Source organism: Chiloscyllium plagiosum, unplaced genomic scaffold (assembly GCF_037043375.1).
Source record: "Chiloscyllium plagiosum isolate Xiang-an unplaced genomic scaffold, Cpla_swu_hap1 HiC_scaffold_12, whole genome shotgun sequence".
Lineage (NCBI taxonomy): Eukaryota > Metazoa > Chordata > Chondrichthyes > Orectolobiformes > Hemiscylliidae > Chiloscyllium > Chiloscyllium plagiosum.
This window is the reverse complement of record NW_028270150.1, coordinates 13568932-13594497: the sequence shown is the minus strand read 5'-3', so window position 1 is coordinate 13594497 and position 25566 is coordinate 13568932. Positions and strand designations below refer to the sequence as shown.

At 42.9% G+C, this 25566-nt stretch overlaps 1 protein-coding gene across 2 annotated transcripts in view; it reads right to left on the bottom strand.

The window, feature by feature from the left end:
- cxadr (CXADR Ig-like cell adhesion molecule) overlaps window positions 1-25566 on the bottom strand; it is a 104141-nt gene that overhangs the window by 34274 nt on the left and 44301 nt on the right. For both annotated transcript variants that reach the window (XM_087992464.1, XM_087992463.1), the window contains exons 2-3: window positions 1858-2024; window positions 772-976 (exon numbers count right to left, since the gene is read on the bottom strand). In XM_087992464.1, the coding sequence (XP_087848590.1) occupies window positions 772-976; window positions 1858-2024 (372 nt within the window). The remainder of the gene's footprint in view (window positions 1-771; window positions 977-1857; window positions 2025-25566) is intronic.

The following is a 25566-nucleotide window of genomic DNA, read 5'->3' as shown; positions in this document are numbered from 1 at the left end:
AAAACTTATTATGTAAAATAGAGAGAAACATCAGAGTTCTAAGGTGCAGAGAGATCTGTGTGCCCTGTTGCATGAATCTACAGGTACAACAGGTAATAAGGAAGGCAAATGGAAATTTGGCATTTATTGCAAAAGGAACATAATATAAAAGTGGGGAAGTGTTGATGTAACTGTGCAAGGCATTAGTGACACCACACCTGGAGTATTGCGTGTAGTTTTTGTCCCCTTTCATGAGAAGGTATATAGTTGCCCTGGAGGATATTCAGAGGAGGTTCACTAGATTGATTCCAGAGATGAGGGGTTTGTCATATGAAGAGAGATTGAACAGTTTGGGCCTATACTCTCTGGAATTCAGAAGAACAACAACAACAACGTGAGATATAATTGAGGTATATAACAGCCAAAGACAAAATAGATGTGGAGGGATATTTCCTCTTGTGGCTCAATCTAGAATGAGAGGTTACAGCTTTAGGAATAAGGGTGGCAGATTTAAAACAGAGATGAGGAGGAATTAATTCTCTCAAAAGAGAGTGAATCTGTGGAATTCACTCCCCAGAGTGTGGTGGCCAATGGACATGGGGTAGATTTGAGGAGGAGGTAGGCAGATTTTTAACTGGCAATGGGTTAAAGAGTTATGGAGAGGGGGCAGAAAAGTGAGGCTGAGATCAGCCACAATGAAATTGAATTGTGGAGCAGGCTCGAAGAGCTGAATGGCCTACTCCTGCTCCTGGATCTTATAAATCCATTTCCAGCCAAAGACAGCTTCCTTACTCAAAACATCCAGCGTGATTGATATGGTCTTTGAACCAGGAGACTTCTTCACTTTGCAATGGTATCTTCCGGAATCACTGAGTCTCAACCTGGTGATGTTGATGGAAGCATCGCCATTTTTGGGATCTGGTGAACTGAAGTGCACACGACCTTTCATGTCTTCAAGACGTGTCTCATAGGTCCTGTCCCCTGAATAGTCAATAACCTGTTGATTAGAAAGCAGTTTAATGAGTAAGCAGCCCAGTTAGGTCAGGTAGACAGAGAGTAAGTTCACTAACACTGGTAGAATAGTGTCTGAGCAGAAATACAGTGCCATCATTTCACCTCCAGAAGGCACACTGGGGTACTTTTCAGCATTAGGTAAGGACTTGATTAGCTAAAGGTAATAGATGACCAGAGAGCATACAGGGATTGTGGTGTTAAGCTGATAAAAAACCGGAAGAGTAGAACATTTGCCTCTTGAAGCTTGCTAAACCAATCATTAATACTTGCTTAATATTCTCTATCAATTTCATTCTCCCACACAATCCCCATCTGCCTCAATTCCCTCCAGAATCTGTTAATATTGGTCTTGAATATACTCAATGACAGTATCCATTGCTTTCTGGGATATAAAATTCCAGAATAATTCACAGCCCTCCCTGAATGAAGGAAGGAGGTTCTCCACATCTCAGCTCATCACTGCTCAGACCTTGACTTGGAGACTGTGATCTAATGTTCTGGGGAAACAACTTCAGCTGTGTCAGGTCCTTTCAGCATCTAGTGTTTTAATGTGAGTGAGTGAGTGAGTGAGTGAGTGAGTGAGAGAGAGAGAAAGAGAAAGCATGTGCTCAGAAAGGGAGTGTGCCACGCAAAAGTAGCATGACAAAGAGTGCAGAAGCAAGGAGAGAGCAAGAAACAAGCATGCACAGTCGGACAGGGGCAATTCTGATATTCTTTCTCTCAAAATGAGCTGAACTCAGGGTTTCTGGATCTGTTGACAGATTGTGCACTGGTCTAAATAATTGACCAATCACTGCACCTTAACCTTTAACATTTATGCCTCTAAATAGATTTAGCTGGTTAAATCTCAGGCTCGATACTCACAATGATTGGTGAATCCGCTGGATCATTGGGCGTTTTTGACCACTCGATATCCAATGGGCCGATGTCTGCTTTGTCTAGCTCAAACCTGCACTCCAACATCACGTTGTCTCCATCTCCTGCCTCTTTACGGTTTTGGGTTGGGAGAATAGTTAACCCCTGTGACCATCCTGCAGCGAAAGGAAAAGTTAACATCAACATTTTGCTGTGTATCCAATTACATCCTGCGTCAGGGACCAGAGTGCGACCTTGCACAGCAGCATTTATCTATTCTACATGTTCAGAAGTCACGTGACCCCAGATGAAGTCAGGTGAAGTCAGATGAAGGAGCAATGCTCCAAAAACTTGTGATTTCAAACAAACCTGGTCGTATTATTACCTGGTGATGTGTAACATCTGACTTTGTCCACCCCAGTCCAACATCAGCACCTCCACTTCTATTCTATACATGAACTCAGAGCACCACAGCACTCCTGAGAATGTGAATAGGATATGAGCACGTAGGGAAAGAGTTACATTTTGAGTTTCGTGAAAGAAAAAAGTTCAACTAAGCATGACTCCGATCAGATAAGAACTTGCAGTAAACAATGAGGTGCTGGAGGCAAGGGTAGTGAGTTAATGAGGGGAAAAGGCATTCATTATATACAGCCATTTAACAAGAAGAAGAATTCAGTCTGTAAAGTCAGTTTACAAGGTGAAAAGAACTTATTATGTGAAGCCAGTTAACAAGGTTAAGAACATTCATTGTGTAACAGCAGATGGATCAATCTTTACTATCGACACTCGCTGATTGTAATGGTCACCCAATGAATATGTATGTTGCTTTATCTGGATGCTCCTCCCTGTAAGCGAATATATAATTCACTAAGAAACTGCTGTTCGAGAAAAGATGAAGAACTCATGTCTTTGTGCACATGGGCAATCATTCTCTCTTCCTCCAGGGCCTGGAATAAAAGATGAAGGAGGTCAAACTATTCCGTGTCTCTAAGCATTTTGCTTTGACTGAGGGGAGGAAAACGGGACAACACTCTTTGGCACACTTCCACCTTCTACACTCTTGTTCATGCCCCTGCCTTCTGCACATTTCGTTATGCAGTCTAGAGATGCCTGAATCTAGTGTGAAACTGTCTTGCAGGTTTTGTTTACATTTCAATTTCAAAATATCGGCATATTGCAAAACTTCTTTACTCCTGCTTATTCCAGTTTTAGCTTCATGTAGCTTGAGGTTCTGTTTATTTTGCTCTAAATCCACATTGTGACAAGATGTGCCTTGAAGAGATTTGTTCTGTTTCCTTGAAAGCAAATGCTGTAAACCAGGCAAAGAGCTGTCTGCTCTCTGCACAGCAGGGTAGCTAGTTTAGGATTTTTTTTTAAAACAGTAGACAAAAGAAGTATGATTGAGAGAGAGTCAGGCTCACACACACCCAGGGTCTCCAGGTTTTATTATCCAGTCTCCAGTGAAACTGGGATTTTGGAGGAAGGCACTGCTCTCTCTGCTGACACATTCATGTTTGAGTGTTCCTTTCATTTTAAATTTGGTGAGGGCTTATAGAATGCTCCTGCATTCAAAAAGTTAATTAAGTATTTTGACAGAGTTTCATTTAAGCCAATTTTTATAAACTATTGTCTGTATTTTAACTGTAGTGTAGGAAGAAAGTGTATTTTATTTGAAACCTAATAAACTGACCAATCAAAACGCCTCTGGAAGCGATGCCTCAAACTCTAACGCTCTTTATTTAAAAGCAAGTGTATGATAGAACATAGAACATGACAGCGCAGTACAGGTCCTTCAGCCCTCGATGTTGCGCGACCTGTCATACCAACATGAAGACCATCTAACCTACACTATTCCATGTATGTCCATACTTGTCCAATGATGGAAATGTGTTGCTGGAAAAGCGCAGCAGGTCAGGCAGCATCTAGGGAACAGGAGAATCGACGTTTCGGGCATTAGCCCTTCTTCAGGAATGAGGAAAGTTGTCCAGCAGGCTAAGATAAAAGATAGGGAGGAGGGACTTGGGGGAGGGGCGTCGGAAATGTGATAGGTGGAAAGAGGTCAAGGTGAGGGTGATAGGTCAGACTGGGTCCAGCAGGCTAAGATAAAAGATAGGGAGGGGCGACTTGGGGGAGGGGCGTTCCAGCAGGCTAAGATAAAAGATAGGGAGGAGGGACTTGGGGGAGGGGCGTTCCAGCAGGCTAAGATAAAAGATAGGGAGGAGGGACTTGGGGGAGGGGCATACTTGTCCAATGACGACTTAAATGTACTTAAAGTTGGCGAATCTACTACCGTTGCAGGCAAAGCATTCCATACCCTTACTACTCTCTGAGTAAAGAAACTACCTCTGACATCTGTCCTATATCTATCACCCCTCAATTTAAAGCTATGTCCCCTCGTGCTCACCGTCAACATACTTGGAAAAAGGCTCTCCCTGTCCAACCTATCTAACCCTCTGACTATCTTATATGTTTCTATTAAGTCACCTCACAACCGTCCTCGCTCTAACAAAAACAACCTAAAGTCCCTCAGCCTTTCCTCGTAAGACCTTCCCTCCATACCAGGCAATATCCTAGTAAATCTCCTCTGCACCTTTTCCAAAGCTTCCACATCCTTCTTATAATGTGGTGACCAGAACTGTACATAATACTCCAAGCGCGGCTGCACTAGAGTTTTGTACAGCTGCAGCATAACCTCGTGGTTCCAGAACTCGATCCTTCTATTAATGAAAGCTAAAACACTGTATGCCTTCTTAACAACCCTGTCAACCTGGGTGGCAACTTTCAAGGATCTGTGTACCTGGACACCGAGATCCCTCTGCTCATCTACACTACCAAGAATCTTACCATTAGCCCAGTACTTTGCATTCCGGTTACTCCGACCAAAGTGAATCACCTCATACTTTTTTTTAGATTACATTACAGTGTAGAAACAGGCCCTTCGGCCCAACAAGTCCACACCGACCCGCCGAAGCGAAACCCACCCATACCCCTACATTTACCCCTTACATAACACTACGGGCAATTTAGCATGGCCAATTCACCTAACCGTGCACATCTTTTGGACTGTGGGAGGAAACCGGAGCACCCGGAGGAAACCCACGCAAACACGGGGAGAACGTGCAAACTCCACACAGTCAGTCGCCTGAGGCGGGAATTGAACCCGGGTCTCAGGCGCTGTGAGGCAGCAGTGCTAACCACTGTGCCACCGTGCCGCCCACAAACAGACAGTCGCCCGAGGCCGGAATTGAAACCGGAACCCTGGTGCTGCGAGGTAGCAGTGCTAACCACAGAGCCACCGTGCCGCATTAAACTCCATTTGCCACCTCTCAGCCCAGCTCTGCAGCTTATCTATGTCTCTCTGTAACCCACTACATCCTTCGTCACTATCCACAACTCCACTGACCTTAGTGTCGTCTGTAAATTTACTAACCCACCCTTCTACGCCCTCGTCCAGGTCGTTTATAAAAATGATGAACAGCAGTGGACCCAACACCGACTCTTGTGGTACACCACTGGTAACTGGACTCCAGGATGAACATTTCCCATCAACCACCACCCTCTGTCTTCTTTCAGCAAACCAATTACTAATCCAAACTGCTATATCTCCCACAATCCCATTCCTCCGCATTTTGTACAATAGCCGACTGTGGGGAATATTAACGAACGCCTTGCTGAAATCCATATACACCACATCAACCGGTTTACTCTCATCTACCTGTTTGGTCACTTTGTCAAAAAACTCAATAACATTCGTTAGGCATGATCTACCCTTCAAGAGAAAATGAGGTCTGCAGATGCTGGAGATCAGAGATGGAAATGTGTTGCTGGAGAAGCGCAGCAGGTCAGGCAGCATCTAGGGAACAGGAGAATCGACGTTTCGGGCATTAGCCCTTCTTCAGGAAGGGCTGAAGAAGGGCTAATGCCCGAAACGTCGATTCTCCTGTTCCCTAGATGCTGTCTGACCTGCTGCGCTTCTCCGCAACACATTTCCATGATCTACCCTTCACAAAACCGTGCTGACTGTCCCTAATCAAATTATTCTTTTCTAGATGATTATAAATACTATCTCTTCTAACCTTTTCCAACACTTTACCAACAACTGAAGTGAGGCTCACTGGTCTATAATTACCAGGATTGTCTCTACTCCCCTTCTTGAACAGGGGAACCACATTTGCTATCTCCAGTCTTCTGGCACTATTCCTGTAAACAATAACGATTTAAAGATCAATACCATAGGCTCGGCAATCTCCTCCCTGGCTTCCCAGAGGATCCTAGGATAAATCCCATCCGGCCCAGGGGATTTATCTATTTTCACACTCTGCAGGATTTCTAATACCTCCTCCTTGTGAACCTCAATCCCACCCCCAGTCTAGTAGCCTGTATCTTAGTAATCTCCTTGACAACATTGTCGTTTTCTAGAGTGAATACTGTTGAAAAGTATTCATTTAGTGCTTCCCCTATCTTCTCTGACTCCACACACAACTTCCCACTACTATCCTTGATTGGCCCTAATCTTACTCTCGTCAGTCTTTTATTCCTTAAATACCTATAGAAAGCCTTAGGGTTTACCCTGATCCTATCCACCAACAACTTCTCATGTCTCCTCCTGGCTCTTCTGAGCTCTCTCTTTAGGTCTTTCCTGGCTACCTTGTAACCCTCAAGCGCCCTAACTGAGCCTTCACATCTCATTCTAACATAAGCCTTCTTCTTCCTCTTGACCAGAGATTGCACTTCTTTCGTAAACCACGGCTCCCACGCTGTACAGCTTCCTACCTGCCTGACAGGTACATACTTATCTAGGACACACAGTAGCTTTTCCTTGAATAAGCTCCACATTTCTAATGTGCCTATCCCTTGCAGTTTCCTTCTCCATCCTATGCTTCCTAAATCTTGCCTAATCGCATCATAATTGCCTTTCCCCCAGCTGTAACTCTTGCCCAGTGGTATACACCTATTCAGAAGCCTATAGAAAACTCCCAACAGGGTGACCTCTCCTTTCCTGTTTCTAACTTCAGCCCATACTACCTCAGTTGACGAGTCCCCAAACATCTTTTCTGCAACTGTAATACTATCCTTGACCAACAATGCCACACCTCCCCCTCTTTTACCATCTTCTCTGATCTTACTGAAACATCTAAATCCTGGAACCTGCAACAACCATTCCTGTCCCTGCTCTAACCATGTCTCCAAAATGGCCACAACATCAAAGTCCCAGGTACCAACCCATGCTGCAAGTTCACCCTCGTTATTCCGGATGCTCCTAGCATTGAAGTAGACACACTTCAAACCAACTTCTTGCCTTGCCTTGATCTCCGTGAGCGGCACGTTGGCACAGTGGTTAGCACTGCTGCCTCACAGCGCCTGAGACCCGGGTTCAATTCCCACCTGAGGCGACCGACTGTGTGGAGTTTGCACGTTCTCCCCGTGTCTGCGTGGGTTTTCTCCGGGTGCTCCGGTTTCCTCCCACAGTCCAAAGATGTGCAGGTCAGGTGAATTGGCCATGCTAAATTGCCCATAGTGTTAGGTAAGGGGTAAATGTAGAGATATGGGTGGGTTGCGCTTCGGCGGGTCGGTGTGGACTTGTTGGGCCGAAGGGCCTGTTTCCACGCTGTAATGTAATGTAATGTAATCTAATGTAATCCTTGTTATATTCTGAGGGGAAAGTGAGAACTGCAGATGCTGGAGATCAGAGCTGAAAAATGTGTTGCTGGAAAAGCGCAGCAGGTCAGGCAACATCCAAGGAGCAGAAGCAGAAGGGCTTATGCCCGAAACATTGATTCTCCTGCTCCTTGGATGCTGCCTGACCTACTACGCTTTTCCAGCAACACATTTTTCAGCTATATTTTGAGGGGGTTTGGTCTGGCCCATAACAAACTGGGGACTCCTCTCAGGATCAAAATCTCTAATTTCAGTTTGGGTTCAGGGTTATTGGACCCAAAGACTGAGAGGTGAATGTTGATTTCTCTTTGTAGGTGTTACATTCGGTTGGTTTAAATCGGTGTGCCCTGTGTCATAATGGCACTTTCAGAGGTTACGAGTTTCCTGGGTTTGGAAGAAGTCACTTGGAGTAGTTTCCAGAAGGTGAATAAGACTAAGCTTGTAAATTGATCATAGAATCCTTACAATGTAGAAACAGGTCATTTGGCCCAAGAAGTCCACACCAACCCTCCGATGAGCATCCAACCCAGCCTCATCATCCCCACCCTAATCCGTAACCTGACATTTCCAATGGCTAATCCACCTAACCTGCACATTCCTGGATGCTACGGGGCAATTTAGCATGGCCAATCCACAAAATGTCTGTGGGAGGTAACTGGAGCACCTGGAGAAAACCCATGCAGACACGGGGAGAACATGCAAACATGAGAACAGTCGCCAGAGGCTGGAACTGAACCTGAGTTCCTGGCGCTGTGAGGCAGCAGTGTTAATCACTGAGTCACCGTGCTATGGACAAGCTGAAGTTGGAGTTACCTTTGTCTGTGAGGAAAGGGAAGCGATTGCAGTAATAGCTGTGCATTTACAAATACCAGAAATGCAATTGGAATATTTGGAAATGGCTAAAGTTGAATTGCAAATTAATTACAGGCAAAAGAAAAAGAATAGCTCTAGCTGTAGAAAGGGTGAGAGCGAGAGATTTTGAACTTGGAAGTCACAACTGAAAATGAAAGTCAGCTTAAAAAGTACAGGTAGGGATGAAAGGTAGGAATAGTGATGAGGGCAGTGATGACGAAGGCCTGGTAGGAATCTGTCTAAACATGTCCAAACATTGCTCCAGTTTGAAGAGAAGGACATAGAAGTCTTGGCCATTTCATTTGAGCAAGTTACTAAACAAGTGAAATGGCCATGTGGGTTATTTTCATTCAAACAAAGTTGATAGGTAGAGTGAGTGAGGTATTTGCATCCCAATCAGAGGAGGTATCTGGGGAGTATGAGGTGGTGAAAAATGAGTGCATATGAGCTGGTGCCAGGAGCCTACATACATTTCAGGAATCTAAGGAGGAAATCTGATCAAGCATACATTGAGTCTGAAAGGATCAAACAAAGTAACTTTGATAGGTGGGTAAGGGCATTGAAAATAGATCAAATATACGACACTCGTGGAGAGAAGGTTATTTTGGGGAAGTTCAAAAACTCATTTCTTGAAATAGTGGGATCTCATGTGTCGGAGCAGAGGAGGTACCAAGATTAGCGGCAGAAATGACAGATTATCAGTTGGTTCATAAATCCAATTTTGGCTTCCCACATCGATTTCAATCCGTGAGGAATAGAAATTGGGGAAAAGAAAAATCCGCACGTGTGAAGGGAAAAGGAGATCTCACTGAAGATAATAAAGATAGTTTACCACAGGGTGAAAAGGAAACCCATGAGAGGAAAAGAAAAGTAAAAAAGCTCAGGTGTTTTCACTGCAATAAAGTAGGCCACATGAAGTCGCAGTGATGATGGTTTAGGAAAAGCACTGGGAAAACAGGGAAAGCCAGTGAATTTCTTTGAAGTGGTAAAGGAAAGCACGGTCGAAGCTTAAAAAAAAAAGCTGCAAAACAACATACAGCCTGGTCAGGGGTTGGTCGAGAAAAAAGTGCTAGATCTCTTTCAAGAATTTACCAGTTTTGAGGGCCACTGGACCCGAAACGTTAACTCCGATTTCTCTGCATACGTGCTAGCAAACCTGCTGAGCTTTTCCAGCAACTTCTGTTTTTGTTTACTCATGCATGCCAGGAGCGGGGGAAGAAAATAAAATTTTAAATCTTTGACGGTGACAGATGAGGAGATTAATTTTAAAAAGGAATATTTCCAGAAAAGGTGGTAGTAGAAAAATGGTGTTCTGTGATATAAAGTGAGGTTGGAGTGTCTAGTATAAAGTGTTGAATTGGTGGTAGGTGTACTGAGAAATTCTCAGTTCTGGAAATAGTTTCTCCTTGGCATCAAAGGTGCCTACAGTGGTTGAAAAGCCAGTGGAAAATCAGACAGCTGAAGTGTTACGGAAAGTATATCTCGGGAATTTTCCTGACTGCGTCATAACAAGGTGACAAAGCCACAGGTTGAAACAGGAGGAGAAATCAGGAGGCAAAGAAAAGGAAGTTGAAATTCAATTATCAGAAATTACATTTAATCAAATGGGTGAGGAGAGAAACAACAATAGGTGGAAGACAAAAATGAATGTTATTGGTTCTGAGAAGCTAGGTGAATTACAACAGAAAGTTGAAAAACTAAAGCAGTTGTATCAAAAAGCACACACAGAAGAAGAATGTGTCCCAGAATGTTATTATCTTAAAAATGAAGTCTTAAAGAGGAAATGGAGACTATTACATATTCAGGTGGATGAGAAATGCACAGATGTTCAACAAGCTGTATTACCGGTGAGTTACAGAAAGGAGGTATTGCAGGTAGCAATAAGTTACCAGGAGCAGGTCATTTGAGAGTAAGGAAAACTCAAGCCAAAATACAAAAATATGTTTTTTTTTCGTTTGGGCTGCATAAAGATATGGTTACATTTTGTCAGACACACCATTCATATCAGGTAATTGGAAAACCTCAGGCGTGATAAAACCAGCTCCTTTAATATCTATTCCCACATTTGAGGAACCTTTTACAAAAGACTTAATTGATTGTTTTGGGGAGGGGTAATACGCAAAGAGTGGGAATCAGTATTTGTTGACCATAATGGATGTGTCTACTAGAGTTCTAGAGGCCATTGCAGTGTCATGGCTACATGGATTGCAGAAAAGTTACTTTTTTTTTACTAGATACAGATTACCCACATAAATCTGATCAAGAATCAAATGTTACATCAAAGTTATTCAAGGAGGTTATGGATAGCTTAGGAAAAAAACAATTCAAATCCACTGCGCCCCATCCAGAATCACAGGGAGCATCAGAATGGTGACATCAAACTTTAAAGACCACGTAAAGGGGTTATAGTCAAGACAATCCAGAGGATTGGGATAAAAGAATTCTACTTTTAGGTTTTTTTAAATTAGGGATGCACCTAATGAATCAACTAAATTCACTCCATTTAAATTAGGTTTTGGGAACGAGGTAAGATGACCACTGAAATTAGTTACGGAGAAATTGGTGAGGCAGAGTTCAGAAACTTCATATTTGCACTATGTATCAAATTTTAGGGAGAGATTAAATAGAGTAGGTGAGTTGGTCAGGCAGCATTTAAAAATAGCACAGAATGTGATGAAATAGTAAGCAGGTAAGAGTTCAAAAATTTGCAATTTTGCTACTGGTAACAAAGTGTTAGTGTTGCTCCCAGTGGTAGGTGAATCTTTAAAGGCAAGGTTTAGTAGACCTTTATCAAATCAAAAAGAAATTGAGTTAGGTGAATTATTTATTAAGAATGCTGGATGGAAATAAATCTCAGCATGTGACATGTGAATATGCTCGAAAGGTATTTTGACAGGGAGGAGAATGTGTTACTAATTTCAACACAAAGTGAGGAACAAAGTTCAGATGTTTCTAAACTGGACCTTCTTCAAATTAAATTAGGTAACGAGGGAAGATCTCAAAAATTGGTATAAAATTATTGAGTTACTCAAAGTTTGTGCGAAGATTTGTAGCTCGGGTGCTCGCTGTTGTGGTTCTGTTCGCCGAGCTGAGAATTTCTGGTGCAGACGTTTCGTCCCCTGTCTAGATGACATCATCAGTGCTTGGGAGCTTCCTGTGAAGCGCTTCTGTGATCTTTCCTCCGGCATTTGTAGTGGTTTGAATCTGCCACTTCCGGTTGTCAGTTCCAGCTATCCTTAGTATCCACGCACGCAGAGGACAAGCAACATGAGTTCGACTGGGACAACACTACTATTATTGGCCAAGCCAAACAGAGAACAGCCAGGGAATTCCTGGAGGCTTGGCACTCATCCACAGATTCAATCAATAAGCACATCGACCTGGACCCTATATACCGACCACTGCAGCGGACAGCTGGAACCGACAACTGGAAGCGGCAGATTCAAACCACTACAAATGCCGGAGGAAAGATCACAGAAGCACTTCACAGGAGGCCCCCAAGCACTGAGGATGTCACCTAGACAGGGGACGAAACGTCTGCACCAGAAATTCCCAGCTCGGCGAACAGAATCACAACAATTATTGAGTTACGTTCCAGAGGAAAATCAGTGACCTGAAGCAGTTATTAAAATCAGATGGAGAGATATGTGGGAATAAACTGGGATATACTAATCTAATGTAGATATAGAAAATGCTGTTCCAATCAAGCAACATCCTATAACCTTCTAACATTTGCAGTGGTTCAAAAAGAGATTGAAAGTATTCTTGGAGGTGACATGATTGAAGTGAGTTGCAGTAAATGGAAGTCAACCATTGTAATGGTGCCAAAATCAGATGGCACCAAATAGTACCCAATGATTATGTGTGGACTATTACAAAGTCAATGCAGTTACAAAATCTAATTCATATTCTATTCCACATTTGGAAGACTAAATTAAGAAGCAAAGACAAGCAACTTACATCTCTATTTTGGACTTACTCAGAAGATACTGGCCAGTACTTTTATCTGAAACAGCAAAGGACATTTAGGTTTTCATGACACCAAATGGACTTTACCAGTTAAGTCATGCCACTTGGTAAGAAGAATGTGCCAGTCACATTTCAAAGACTAACCAATAAGGTCATTTCAGCATTATCCAATTATGTAACATATATTGATTAAAAATCACCTGACTGTCTAACATGGAAGGAATATTTGTAGCATTTATTGGAATCTCAGCGGAGAGAGACAAGTGAAAGAAGGACAGTGTTTTACAATAATGCTTATGTAATCCATTGTGAAGGATGAGTTTTCTGAATACTTGGAAGCATATGGTAAAATAGGGCAAAGACAGTATAGTTTCATCAAGGGGAGGTCATGCGTGACAAATCTGCTAGAATTCTTTGAAGAAGTAACGAGCAGGTTAGACCAAGGAGAGCCAATGGATGTTATCTACCTGGACTTCAAGAAGGCCTTTGACAAGGTGCCGCACAGGACACTACTGAGTAAGATAAGGGCCCATGGCATCAGAGGCAAGGTGCTAGCATGAATAGAAGCCTGGCTGTCTAGCAGAAAGATGAGTGGGGATAAAAGGGTCCTTTCTCAGAGTGGCAGTCAGTGACAAGTGATGTTTCGCAAGGCTCAGTGTTAGGACCACAACTTTTCACTTTATACATTAACAATCGAGATGAAGGAACTGAGGGCATTCTGGATACATTTGCAGATAAGATAAAGATAGATAGGGGGACAGGTAGCATTGAGGAGCTGGGGAGGCTGTGAAAGGATATAGACAGGTTAGGAGAGTGGGCAAAGAAGTGGCAGATGTTGTATAACATAGGAAAGTGTGAGGTCATGCACTTTGTTAGAAAGAATAGAGGCATGGACTATTCTATTAATGGAAGAAAATGCAGAAGTCTGAAGTCCAAAGAGACTTGGGAGTTCTAGTCCAGGATTCTCTCAAGGTAAACTTGCAGGTTGAGTCAGTAGTTATGAAGGCAAATGCAATGATAGCATTTATTTTGAGAGGACTTGAATTATAAAAGCAGGGGCTCTATAAAGCTCTGGTCAGACCACATTTGAAATATTGTGTGTAGGTTTGGGCCCCATACCTCAGGAAGGATGTACTGGCACTGGAGTGTGTTAAGAGGAGGCTAAGAAGAATGGTTCCAGGAATGAAAAGCTTAACATATGAGGATTGTTTGAGGACTCTAGGTTTATACACAATGTAGTTTAGAAAGAGGAGGGAGGATCTAATTGAAACATACAGAAAACTGAATGGCATGAACAGAGTAGATGTCGGGGAGATGTTTCCATTGGTAGGAAAGGCTAGGACCCAAATGCACAGCCTTAGAGTGAAGGGAAGACCTTTTAGAAAGGAGATAAGGAGAAACTTCTTCAACCAGAGAGTGGTGAAACTATGGAATTCATTGCTACAGAAGGCTCTGTAGAGGCCAGGTCATTGAGTACATTTAAGACGGAGATAGAAAGGTCACTGATTGTCAAGGGGATCAAGGGTTACGGGGAAAAATGGGGAATGGGGTTGAGGAATTTATCAGCCATGATTGAATGACGGAGCAGACTCGATGGGCTGAATGGCCTAATTTCTGTTCCTATACCTGATGATTTTATGAATCACTTGGAGGGGAATTCGCAGGTGGTATTCCCATGTATCTGCTGTCTTAGTCCTTCCGGATTAGATTTGTCATTGATTTGAAAGATGTTGTCTAAGGATTTTTGGTGAATTTCTACAGTGCATCTTGTAGATAGTACAGTGCTGCTACTGATCATCAGTGGTGGAGGGAGTTGATATTTGTGGATGTGATGTTAATCAGTGGGCTCCTTTGTCCTGGATCGTGCCAAGCTTCTTGAGTGTCGTCAGAGCTGCACCCATCCGAGGAATTACATTAAAAAGATAAAAATGTGCAGGTAAGCAGCATGTGATGAGTAAAAGTTAATATCTGCACCACTTTAAGGGAGGAGAAAGAAAATACTGAAGTCTGCAGGATTAGCAAAGCAACAACAGCCAAACTGTTCGATTATTCAAAACAAGGGGAGTGGAATTTAAATCACCAGAGATAGATTCAATTTAAAGATACAAAATCAATTCCCCCAGTATTTCAGTTGATTACTTTACTAGAAAGATATCTTCTGTTCCTGGTATAATTAATTGGTCTTACATTGTATAGAACCTCTTTCAATCCCTAATTTACATTACACAGTGACAACACAGCTCTAAGAACTATGACACACTATTTGCACGGGGTAAACAGTAATGCAATAAGAGTCAGATCATGTGTTTCAGGGATGTTGGTTAAGGGATAAGTTTTAGACAAAATAGTGAGAATAAGTCCCTTTGGATTTTATGTCCACTCAAGGCTGGTGAGAGCTTCATCTTATGGTCTCTTCTCAAGAGATGGTATCGCTGATGAAGAGTTCACCAGAATAATAAGTTACGCTCAGCCACTGTTTAATCCTTTCAGGGTCAGGTCTTTGTGTAATCCTAATTGAGTAGGGGTTTTCACTCACAAAGCATGACATGACTGAGGATCACTACTGAGAGCAAGGATTGCCCCTCCTCACGTTATGTCCCCAAACAAAATGGCCAACAGACAAATTATGGATTATTTTGGGCACCACGCTTCAGGAAAAACAAATGCAAAAATGCCTTTAACACAGGTTGAGAAAAGGTTTAACAGACTGGATGATGTCAAAAGATAGGAGTGTTTTCGTTGGAACAGAAAGGTTAAATGTTCACCTAATCTTTCATGAAGATGAAAAAGTTTCTAACGAGAGAAATAAAATCTATACTTAGTCCAAAAGGACAATAATTAGAGGTCGTAGATTGAAAAACCATCAGCAAGAGTCTGGAAGGTAACCGAGGAGAGTGGTCAGGATCCAGAATATTCTACTTGCAAAAGGTGGCGGAAGCAAATTCCAGCAAAAAAGAGAGAGGAACGAGGAACTAAAGTGTTATTCAAATAAAGTGGAAGCATGGAACCAAATGCCACTGAGCTTGTAAAACATAAGTACATCAATAAAATGCCTCTCACAATGGAAGTTTCTAAAATTCCAACTTCTTGGAATCAGACAACAAAGGCCCTTCATCCTATCGAGTCTCTACCACGCAAAAATACATGAAATCTATACCAGCCCCACTTTCCAGCACTAGACTTGAAAGCTATGTCACTTCAAGTGCATATCCAAGTTCTTTTTAAAGGTTGCGAGGTTTTGTGCCTCAATTATCCTAGTAGACATTGCATTCTAGCCACCCACCACACCCGGGTGAAAAGGTTTCTTTCCTCAGATCCCCTCTAAACCTCTTTCTTTTCAACATTTTTAAAAAAAGGTACTGACTTGTTATTGACCCTTCAACTAAGGGAAACAGCTGCTTTCTGTCCACCCTGTCCATGTCAGTCAGTCAGTCAGTCAGTCAATCTTAAATTAGCAGCGAAATAGACGTTTCGGGCAAAAGCCCTTCAACGTCGATTTCGCTGCTCCTTGGATGCTGCCTGAACTGCTGTGCTCTTCCAGCACCACTAATCCAGAATCTGGTTTCCAGCACCTGCAGTCATTGTTTTTACCTCCAATCTTAAGTTAGGTCCCCCCTCAACCTTCTCAGCTCCAAAATGAGAACAAACCAAGTTCATCCAGCCTCCTCTCACAGCTAAGGTGCTCTACACTGCTAACATCCTGGTGAATCTCCTCTGCACATACTCTAGTGCAATCACATCCTTCCTATAGTGTGGTCACCAGAACAGCACACAGCTGTGGAGAAACTGAGGATGAAGGGCTTATGCTCAAAACATTGATTCTCCTGCTCCTCCGATGCTGCCTGACCTGCTGTGCTTTTCCAGCACCACATTCTCGACTCTGCACACAGCTGTGGCCTTACCAAAGTCTTGTACAGCTCCAACACAATTCCCCTGCTCTTATAATCTATGCCTCGATTGATTAGGGCAAATATCCCTTATGTCTTCTTAACTATCCTATTGCCCAGTCCTGCTGCTTTCAGTGATCCGTGCACAAGCACCTCAAATCCCACTCTTCCTGACAAATGTAGGGTGTTGCTTTTTCACTGCATTGAGAACTGTGCTGGCAATAACTGCCTGGACAGGGATAGCATACAAAGGAGGATACCAACCAGTCAGACCAAACTTCACTTGAAGTCAATCATGGCAAATCCTAATGATTCTACTTCTGGGCTTTTGGAGCTGCTCATGATCTACATCTTGCAAGCTAAATGTCAACTGCACATGAACAGACCTAAATGGCAATAATTTCCAACATGCAAAAATAAAAAGGAATCCTGATTAAGAAGCAAGAAGGAGTCGTCAACTAACTTCTCATTTTACTTTGTCCATATACTTTGCAACTGTCATAACATGCTTTACTCAGATGCTGTTCCAGATTACTGAGTGTTAAAAACACTTCAAAATTTGTAGAAGGAACACGTTAAAAAAAAAACAACAGGAAAAGTAGCCAAACATTGGCAGACTCCAGAAAGCATCACTCTCAGTAAGTCAACTCAGAAGCTATCCAAGAAGCGAAGTTGCCAGGGATACCATAAGGAATGGGAGAAGTTGATCCACGCCAATTCAATACGGATTCAAACACCAAGGGTGCCAAGATATAAAAGAAACAAAGTTTGGAGAGCTGTCTCTCGTACAGTCACCCAGGGAATAAGTACCCGGGGGAACGTAGAGAATCAAGCAGTACAAACATTATCATTAGAAAGTGAAACCCGTTCCTGATAAGTATGAAAAAGGATTGAGTTACAGGAAGTTATGTTTTTCTCAATTCAGACATGGGATGTGCAAACTGCTGAAACATATTGTCCTCTCAGTTGCCACTGAACAATTTGGCAGGAGACAGCAGCTCTTGTGCTGACATTACTCCCCTGGTGGTACCAGTAACAGGTCTCAGGATTTTAACCTTTTGACAATTTTGGCATTAAGACATGGCTTTGGGTCCTTTGTCTCCCTGCATTCTCAAACGTTATTTAATCTCGCTGTGACCTCTGCTGATGGTAAAAATGGATGCGTTAAACCCCAGAGTAAAACTTGGTTTGATAGACTACAACTTTTATTTTTTGAAATGTGGTTAACATTGTGATCAGTCACTGAACATTTTCACGAGGCCACACCTTTCACTAAAGAACACAATTTTTTTTATGCAACAGAATAGGTAAAGAGTTTTTTATGACAAATTTGGAAAGATCTCATCATTAAAAAAAGAGAAAAAAAATTAACCTTTTCTTTCCAGCATTATCCTTTGCATACACTCATTCCTCTCTTCACTTTAAAATTTCTTACTAAACTGATGAGGTCATAAGCATTTTCTTTTGGTTATTTTCTGTCCATTCATCAAATGGAATTTACTCTGTCACTATCTCTCCCTAAAAGACAAAGCCACTAGGCTCACTCTGCCTTTTCTCACTAAACTCTAGGGAACTCAAGGCTTTGACATTTTTATTTAAAAACATGCTGAACAGCACATCTGTTGATCTGGACCTTACCTTCATCGACCAGTTTCTAGACTTGATGTGTCCTTATGCAGATCATAAAATCTCAAATCAACAACAAGCAATTTTTGAATTGGATTCCTTGTCAAATCATTTGGCTGAAGTCACATGATTTCTTGGACTGTTTTTAGCTCACTGTTCCAAATGACTTTCTGATCCTCTAATGGGCTGAGAAGTGGCAGATGGAGTTTAATTTAGATAAATGCGGGGTGTTGCATTTTGGAAAAGCAAATCTTAGCAGGACTTCTACACTTAATGGTAAGGTCCTAGGGAGTGTTGCTGAACAAAGAGACCTTGGAGTGCAGGTTCATAACTCCTTGAAAGTGGAGTCGCAGGTGGATAGGATAGCGAAGAAGGCGTATAGTGTGTTTTCCTTTATTGGTCAGAGTACAGGAGTTGGGAGGTTATGTTGCGGCTGTACAGGATATTGGTTAGGCCAGTGTTGGAATATTGCGTGTAATTCTGGTCTCCTTCCTATTGGAAAGATGTTGTGAAACCTGAAAGGGTTCAGAGAAGATTTGAGCTATTGGGAGGGGTTGAATAGGCTAGGGCTATTTTCCCTGGAGCGGCAGAGGCTGAGAGGTGACCTTATAGAGGTTTCTAAAATCATGAGGGGCATGGATAGGATAAATAGACGAAATCTTTTCCCTGGGGAGGAGGTGTCCAGAACTAGAGGGCATAGGTTTAGGGTGACGGGGAAAGATATAAAAGAGACCTAAGGAGTAACTTTTTCACACAGAGGGTGGTGTGTGTATGGAATGAGCTGCCAGAAGAAGTGGTGGAGGCTGGTACAATTACAACATTTAAAAGGCATCTGGATGGGTATAGGAATAGCAAAGGTTTGGAGGGATATGGACCGGGTGCCGACAGGATGGACTAGATTGAGTTGGGATATCTGGTCGACATGGACAAGTTGGGCTGAAGGGTCTGTTTCCGTGCTGTGCATCTGTATGTATGTATGTATGTATGTCTTCACAGTACTGAAAATCAGAAAAGAATTTCCAAATAACAATAATATATTATGAACTTTCATCACAACCTGAACTGTGAAAGACCAGCCTCTACAATTTGCATTAAAGATACTGTTATCCCAATGTCAGAATTAAAGACCTACAAGAAAAAAACTATCAATTTAAATGCAGGGAGTAAGTGAGAAAATGATGTGCAAATGTCTGCAATCCACACTAAACAAAAACTAATGGGGCAACATTAGAGGTGAACAATGGAATAGGAAACAACAAACATTTTGAAAATAAGTGCAAGGGATTTACATGGTTTGACATCTGCAGTAGTTTGTTTTCAATTTTCAACCTCACTTTAAAATTCACCTAAGATTTCACCCCATCATTATCGTTATGATCACATTCCTTCCATTATGACAACCACAGTTCAGATAGAAGGTTAGACTGATAGGAAGCCACTGCATTTATCAAATCTTTGACACAAGTGTCCAAACATTCTTTCCAGTCTTGGGAAGTTTTCTTTAGTCGAGTGCTGGTTTAATTTTTTGTTGCAGAACACAGACAGCAGTTTCTAGAACCATGTTTCTTTCCACAGCTTTTTCTCTCCCCAACCCTGTACATTCAGCTTCTCAACTTCAGTCCAGTCAGTCTCCAGTTTGCCTGGCCACTTACCTCTCTGCCCTCAAGCCTCTAGTTTCGAAACATCTTTCTACAACTTGCCCTAACCCATTCCAGCTTCCCCTTCTCCTCAGAGTTATTTTTTTTCATCTGCTCATCACTACAAGTTCTTCTCTTTTCAGTCAGACCTACTGTGCATTTCAGATTAACAGCTCTTTCCACTTCCACACTTTTCTGATCACCAATAAGTTGAAGAACATGGATTTCTTTGTACCCTGAAAGGCTAAAGCAGAAGAAAGGATGCCACCGTCTTTCAGATGAGAGATGACCATGTATTGGATGGTTTTCCTTGTCAGAACTTTATTACTGGCTGTGAGAGACTGAACAGGAAATGAATGTGGTGTTGCAAATGTGCATAGGAGCTTAGGAGATTCTCACACAGAGGTCACTCAGTATGGTACCATCTCTCTCACGCACGGTGTACAAGCCAGAGGGCTTTTGAGGCTTCAACAGTCGACATATATGTTGACATTATGACAAGCCGGTGTCCAGTCCATTGCCTTGACTGATGTAAAACATACTTTAGCACTATCTTGAAAAGGAGCAGATGAGTTCCTCCAGTAGTTGGGCTAATATTCAACCCTCAACCTCCATAATTAAAAACAAAAGGTAATTGTCCTAAGGCTTGCTCCATTCAAATTAGCTCCTGGATTTCCCACATTATACCAGTGAGTACAATCTAATTCACGTGAATGGCCATAAAGCAACCTGGTATTTCTAGAGGTTATAACAAGCCATACAACAGGTTCTTTATTCTCCTTCCATACAACTCACTACAGCCCACATCAAGGGACCAATAGCAAGACAGATTAAGGTTGACATCTTCACAACTGCTGTGTTCAATTTTCACATTTGAGGACCCATTTACCCATGAGTTGCTAAGAAAATAAGCTGAAAACAAGATTTATTCTACTTTCTTTGAAACAATACACTTACATAGCTAATACTTACTTGCTCGGAGATGGATTAATAATGTGATCCACAGTAACACCAGGTCTCATCAAATTTCAATAATAATGGATGGGTACTGCACCTCTCTACAAATCTCCTTATAATACCATGTGAGCAGCTTGGCAGCACATGTATATTTTTGAGTTTAGCTTACCAGAAATGATGGAGGAGGCCACTTAGTCTCTGAAAGATATTTGTCTAATTAACCTGTTCAGAGATGGTATTACACACCTCTGGAGAAGGTGGGACTTCAACCCAGCCTCCAAGCTCAGAGGTAGGGAAAACTACCACCTGATGAAGGAGCAGCACTCCAAAAGCCAGTGCTTCCAAATAAACCTGTTGGACTATAATCTGGCATTGCGTCATTTTTAACTTTTAACAGTTTCTTGTTGGCACATCTCTATTCACTCAATGCTGCTTTCCTCAGTTACTGTCTCTTCCTGAACAATTGTCACAGCAGACCTGAGGAGCCAAATTACCACCTCCTGTTCCTAACTCATAGATAACCAGTTTCAGGGTCTAAGTAAGGGCTCTTGTGGCTTAGTGGTGGAGCTGTCAGTTCTGAAGAAGGGTCACTGAACCAGAAACGCTGACTTCACTCTCTCTCCGCAGATGCTGCCAGACCTGCTGAGTTTCCGGTTTTTCTTTAAAATAATTCTCATCCTGTCATTCAATTTTTTTTTGTGTAATATAATTGCGCTCTTCGATTAAAAGTACATTTATAACTTGTCAATACGTTCAGGGGCTGGCCATGTAAACAAATAAGCAAAACTAAATGTTATGGTCAATCAAGTCAGGTTTCTCTAGAACCTGACTTATGCTGCATTGTCATCAGCTGAGAATCTAACAGCGATTGCTCACCCAAGTAACAAGACTCTTGCAGAGTGACGTTTTATACATGCAACCTACTGTGTCAAATACAGCAAACTCATTGTTTAACCATCTCCCTAACGTTCTCTGAAGGATTGGGAAGTGCTCTCACGGGGACGTTCAGTTGCTTGGTTACTGCCCATTACGCCAGCACAGAGCTCAACTCTGACCAAGAAACTCAAACAATACAGATTGCTGATCATAATGGAATTTAAATCAACTCAAAATTTTCCTTTCAGCTTGGAATATCCTTTGGGATATTTGGACAACAGGGATTTCCCTCAAATTTTTCAACCCTGAACCAGTACATTGTTTATAAACCCTGGATGATGAATGTGAAAAACAGACAGCACGCAGATGGTTTACCTTACTCCCCTGAGTCTTGAAACAAAATCCATTCCCCTTTTATCAAGTACACAAGTACTCCTCCTACCTTCTCGGCCTCTAGCTAAGTTACAAGGATTTTGTTTCACAGTGCCGTACTCATTTACAACAGATGAAAAACTGACTGTATTGAAATAAAAGTGTCCAAATTGTGTAAATCAAGTTCTTCCTCGCAATCTTCCTCACCCTTCAACAAACCCCACACCCAAGCACCCACCCTTCCCCACCCCCAGCACCACCAAACAGTGAGTTTTTCCAAATTTACAAAACTAACATGAAACAAACTTTTCCCAACATTGTTCCAACTTACTTCAATGGAAACTCCTCAGTGGTATATACTCAAGTTTGAGCAACTTAGACAACATCTCTACTGTGGGGAAGGATATTGAGCCAAGAGGAGGAAATATTTTCATTGTCATTGGAGAAGAGGCAGAAATATTTTTGTAAGGGGATTTGAGAGCTTAGGGTCAGGACAGCAGAAATCATAATCATTTATAGTATTGAGGAACAACAGTGGGAATGAAAAGAAATCCCAGCGTGGCAAGAACGCAAAAGGTTACAGAGGGTCAAAGGGTTGGACCAATCACAGATGTACGAAGAGGAAACATGTTTCCTCTTGCAACATGTTTGTTCCTCTTGCAACATATTTGAGGTGAGGGATGCCATGGACGTCCCTGCTGATTACACTTGCAGGAAGTGCACCCATCTCCAGCTCCTCCAAGACCGTGTTAGGGAACTGGAGCTGGAGTTGGATGAACTTAGGATCATTCGGGAGGCAGAGGGGGTCATAGATCGGAGCTTTAGGGAAGTAGTAACTCCAAAGATTGCAGACAGATGGGTGACAGTGAGGGGGACTGGGAGGAAGCAGCCAGTGCAGGGACCCCCTGCAGCCGTTCCCCTCAAGAACAAGTATACCGTTTTGGATACTTGTGGGGGGGATGACTTACCAGGGGTAAGTAACGGGGCTCAGGCCTCTGGCACGGAGCCTGTCCCCGTTACTCAGAAGGGAAGGGTGGAGAAGAGTAGAGCAATAGTAATTGGGGACTCGATAGTTCGGGGCACAGATAGGCGGTTTTGTGGGAATGAGAGAGACTCACGTTTGGTATGTTGCCTCCCAGGTGCAAGGGTACGTGATGTCTCTGATCGTGTTTTCCGGGTCCTGGAGGGGGAGGGGGAGCAGCCCGAAGTCGTGGTCCACATTGGCACCAATGACATAGGTAGGAGGAGCGCTGAGGATGTTAGGCAGGCTTTCAGGGAGCTAGGTTGGAAGCTCAAAGTTAGAACGAACAGAGTTGTTGTTTCTGGTTTGTTACCCGTGCCACGTGATAGAGAGTCGAGGAATAAGGAGAGAGAACAGTTAAATGCGTGGCTACAGGGATGGTGCAGGAGGGAGGGATTCCGGTTTTTGGATAACTGGGGTTCTTTCTGGGGAAGGTGGGACCTCTATAAACAGGATGGTCTGCACCTGAACCTGAGGGGCACCAGTATCCTTGGTGGGAGGTTTGCTAGATCTCTTGGGGGGGGTTTAAACTAACTCTGCAGGGGCATGGGAACCCAGACTGTAGCTTTAGGGTGCAGGACCTGGAGTGTAGGGAGGTTAGGAACATGGCATCAATTTCAAAGGAGGATGCCTGTAAACAGGAAAGTGGCTTGAAGTGTGTATACTTCAATGCAAGAAGTATACGAAATAAGGTAGGTGAACTTGCAGCGTGGGTTGGTACCTGGGACTTCGATGGTGTGGCTATTACGGAGACATGGGTAGAACAGGGACAGGATTGGCTGTTGCAGGTCCCAGGGTTTAAATGTTTTAGTCGGGTCAGAGGTGGGAATAAAAGAGGGGGAGGTGTGGCATTGCTTGTCAAAGATAGTATTACAGCTGTGGAAAGGACGATGGATGAAGACTCGCCATCTGAGGTAGTTTGGGCTGAGGTTAGGAATAGGAAAGGTGAGCTCACCCTGTTAGGAGTTTTTTTACAGGCCTCCTAATAGTCCTAGAAACGTAGAAGAAAGGATTGCGAGGATGATTCAAGAGAAGAGTGAAAGTAATAGGGTGGTTGTTATGGGGGACTTTAACTTTCCTGATATTGATTGGGAAAGCTATAGCTCAAGTTCGTTAGATGGGTCAGTGTTTGTCCAATGTGTGCAGGAGGGTTTCCTGACACAATATGTAGATAGGCCAACAAGAGGTGAGGCCATACTGGATTTGGTTCTGGGTAATGAACCAGGCCAGGTGCTAGAATTAGAGGTAGGTGAGCACTTTGGGGACAGTGACCACAATTCGGTGACTTTTACTCTAGTGATGGAGAGGGATAAGTGTGCACTACAGGGCAAGAGTTATAGCTGGGGGCAGGGAAATTATGATGCGGTGAGGCATGACTTAGGATGTGTGGCTTGGAAAAGTAAGCTTCAAGGCAAGGGCGTAATTGATATGTGGAGCTTGTTCAAGGAGCAACTATTGAGTGTCCTTGATAAGTATGTACCCGTCAGGCAGGGAGGAAAGGGTCGTGTGAGGGAGCCGTGGTTTAATAAGGAATTGGAATCGCTTGTTAAATGGAAGAGGGCGGCCTATGTAAAGATGAGGCGTGAAGGTTCAATTGGGGCGATTGAGAGTTATAAGGCAGCTAGGAAGGACCTGAAGAGAGAGCTAAGAGCAGCAAGGAGGGGACATGAAAGGTCCTTAGTTGGTAGGATTAGGGAAAATCCTAAGGCTTTCTATAGGTATGTCAGGAATAAAAGAATGACGAGGGTAGGAATAGGTCCAGTCAAGGATAGTAGTGGGAAGTTACGTGTGGAGGCTGAAGAGATTGGGGAGACACTGAATGAATACTTTTCGTCAGTATTCACTCAGGAACAGGACATTATTGTCAATGTGAATACTGAGTCACAATTAAGTAGAATGGATGGCTTTGAGTTATGTAGAGAAGAGGTGTTGGAAATTCTGGAAAGGGTGAAAATAGATAAGTCCCCTGGGCCTGAAGGCATTTATCCTAGGATTCTCTGGGAAGCAAGGGAGGAGATTGCAGAGCCATTGGCCTTGATTTTTATGTCCTCGTTGTCTACAGGAGTAGTGCCGGAAGATTGGAGGCTAGCAAATGTAGTTCCCTTGTTCAAGAAGGGGTGTAGGGATAACCCTAGTAACTATAGGCCGGTGAGTCTCACTTCTGTTGTGGGCAAAGTCTTAGAGAGAATTGTAAGGGATAGGATTTATGAACATTTGGATAGGAATAATGTGATCAAGGATAGTCAGCATGGTTTTGTGAAGGCAGGTCGTGCCTCACAAACCTTATTGAATTCTTTGAGAAGGTGACTAAGGAGGTGGACGAGGGTAAAGCAGTAGATGTGGTGTATATGGATTTTAGTAAGGCGTTTGATAAGGTTCCCCATGGTAGGCTACTTCAAAAAATACAGAGGTATGGCATTGAGGGTGAGTTGGAGGTTTGGATTAGGAGTTGGCTGGCTGGAAGAAGACAGAGGGTAGTAGTTGATGGCAAAGGTTCATCTTGGAGTGCCGTCACTAGCGGTGTTCCGCAGGGATCTGTTTTGGGACCATTGCTGTTTGTCATTTTTATAAATGACCTGGAGGAGGGGTTAGAAGGTTGGGTGAGCAAGTTTGCAGATGATATGAAAGTCGGAGAGTTGTAGACAGTGAGGAAGGACGTGGCAGGTTACAGCGGGATATAGATAAGCTGCAGAACTGGGCAGAAAGGTGGCAAATGGAGTTCAATGTAGCTAAGTGTGAGGTGATTCACTTTGGTAAGAGTAACAAAAAGATGGGGTACTGGGCTAATGGTCGGATACTTGGTAGTGTGGATGAGCAGAGGGATCTTGGTGTCCATGTACACAGATCTTTGAAAGTTGCC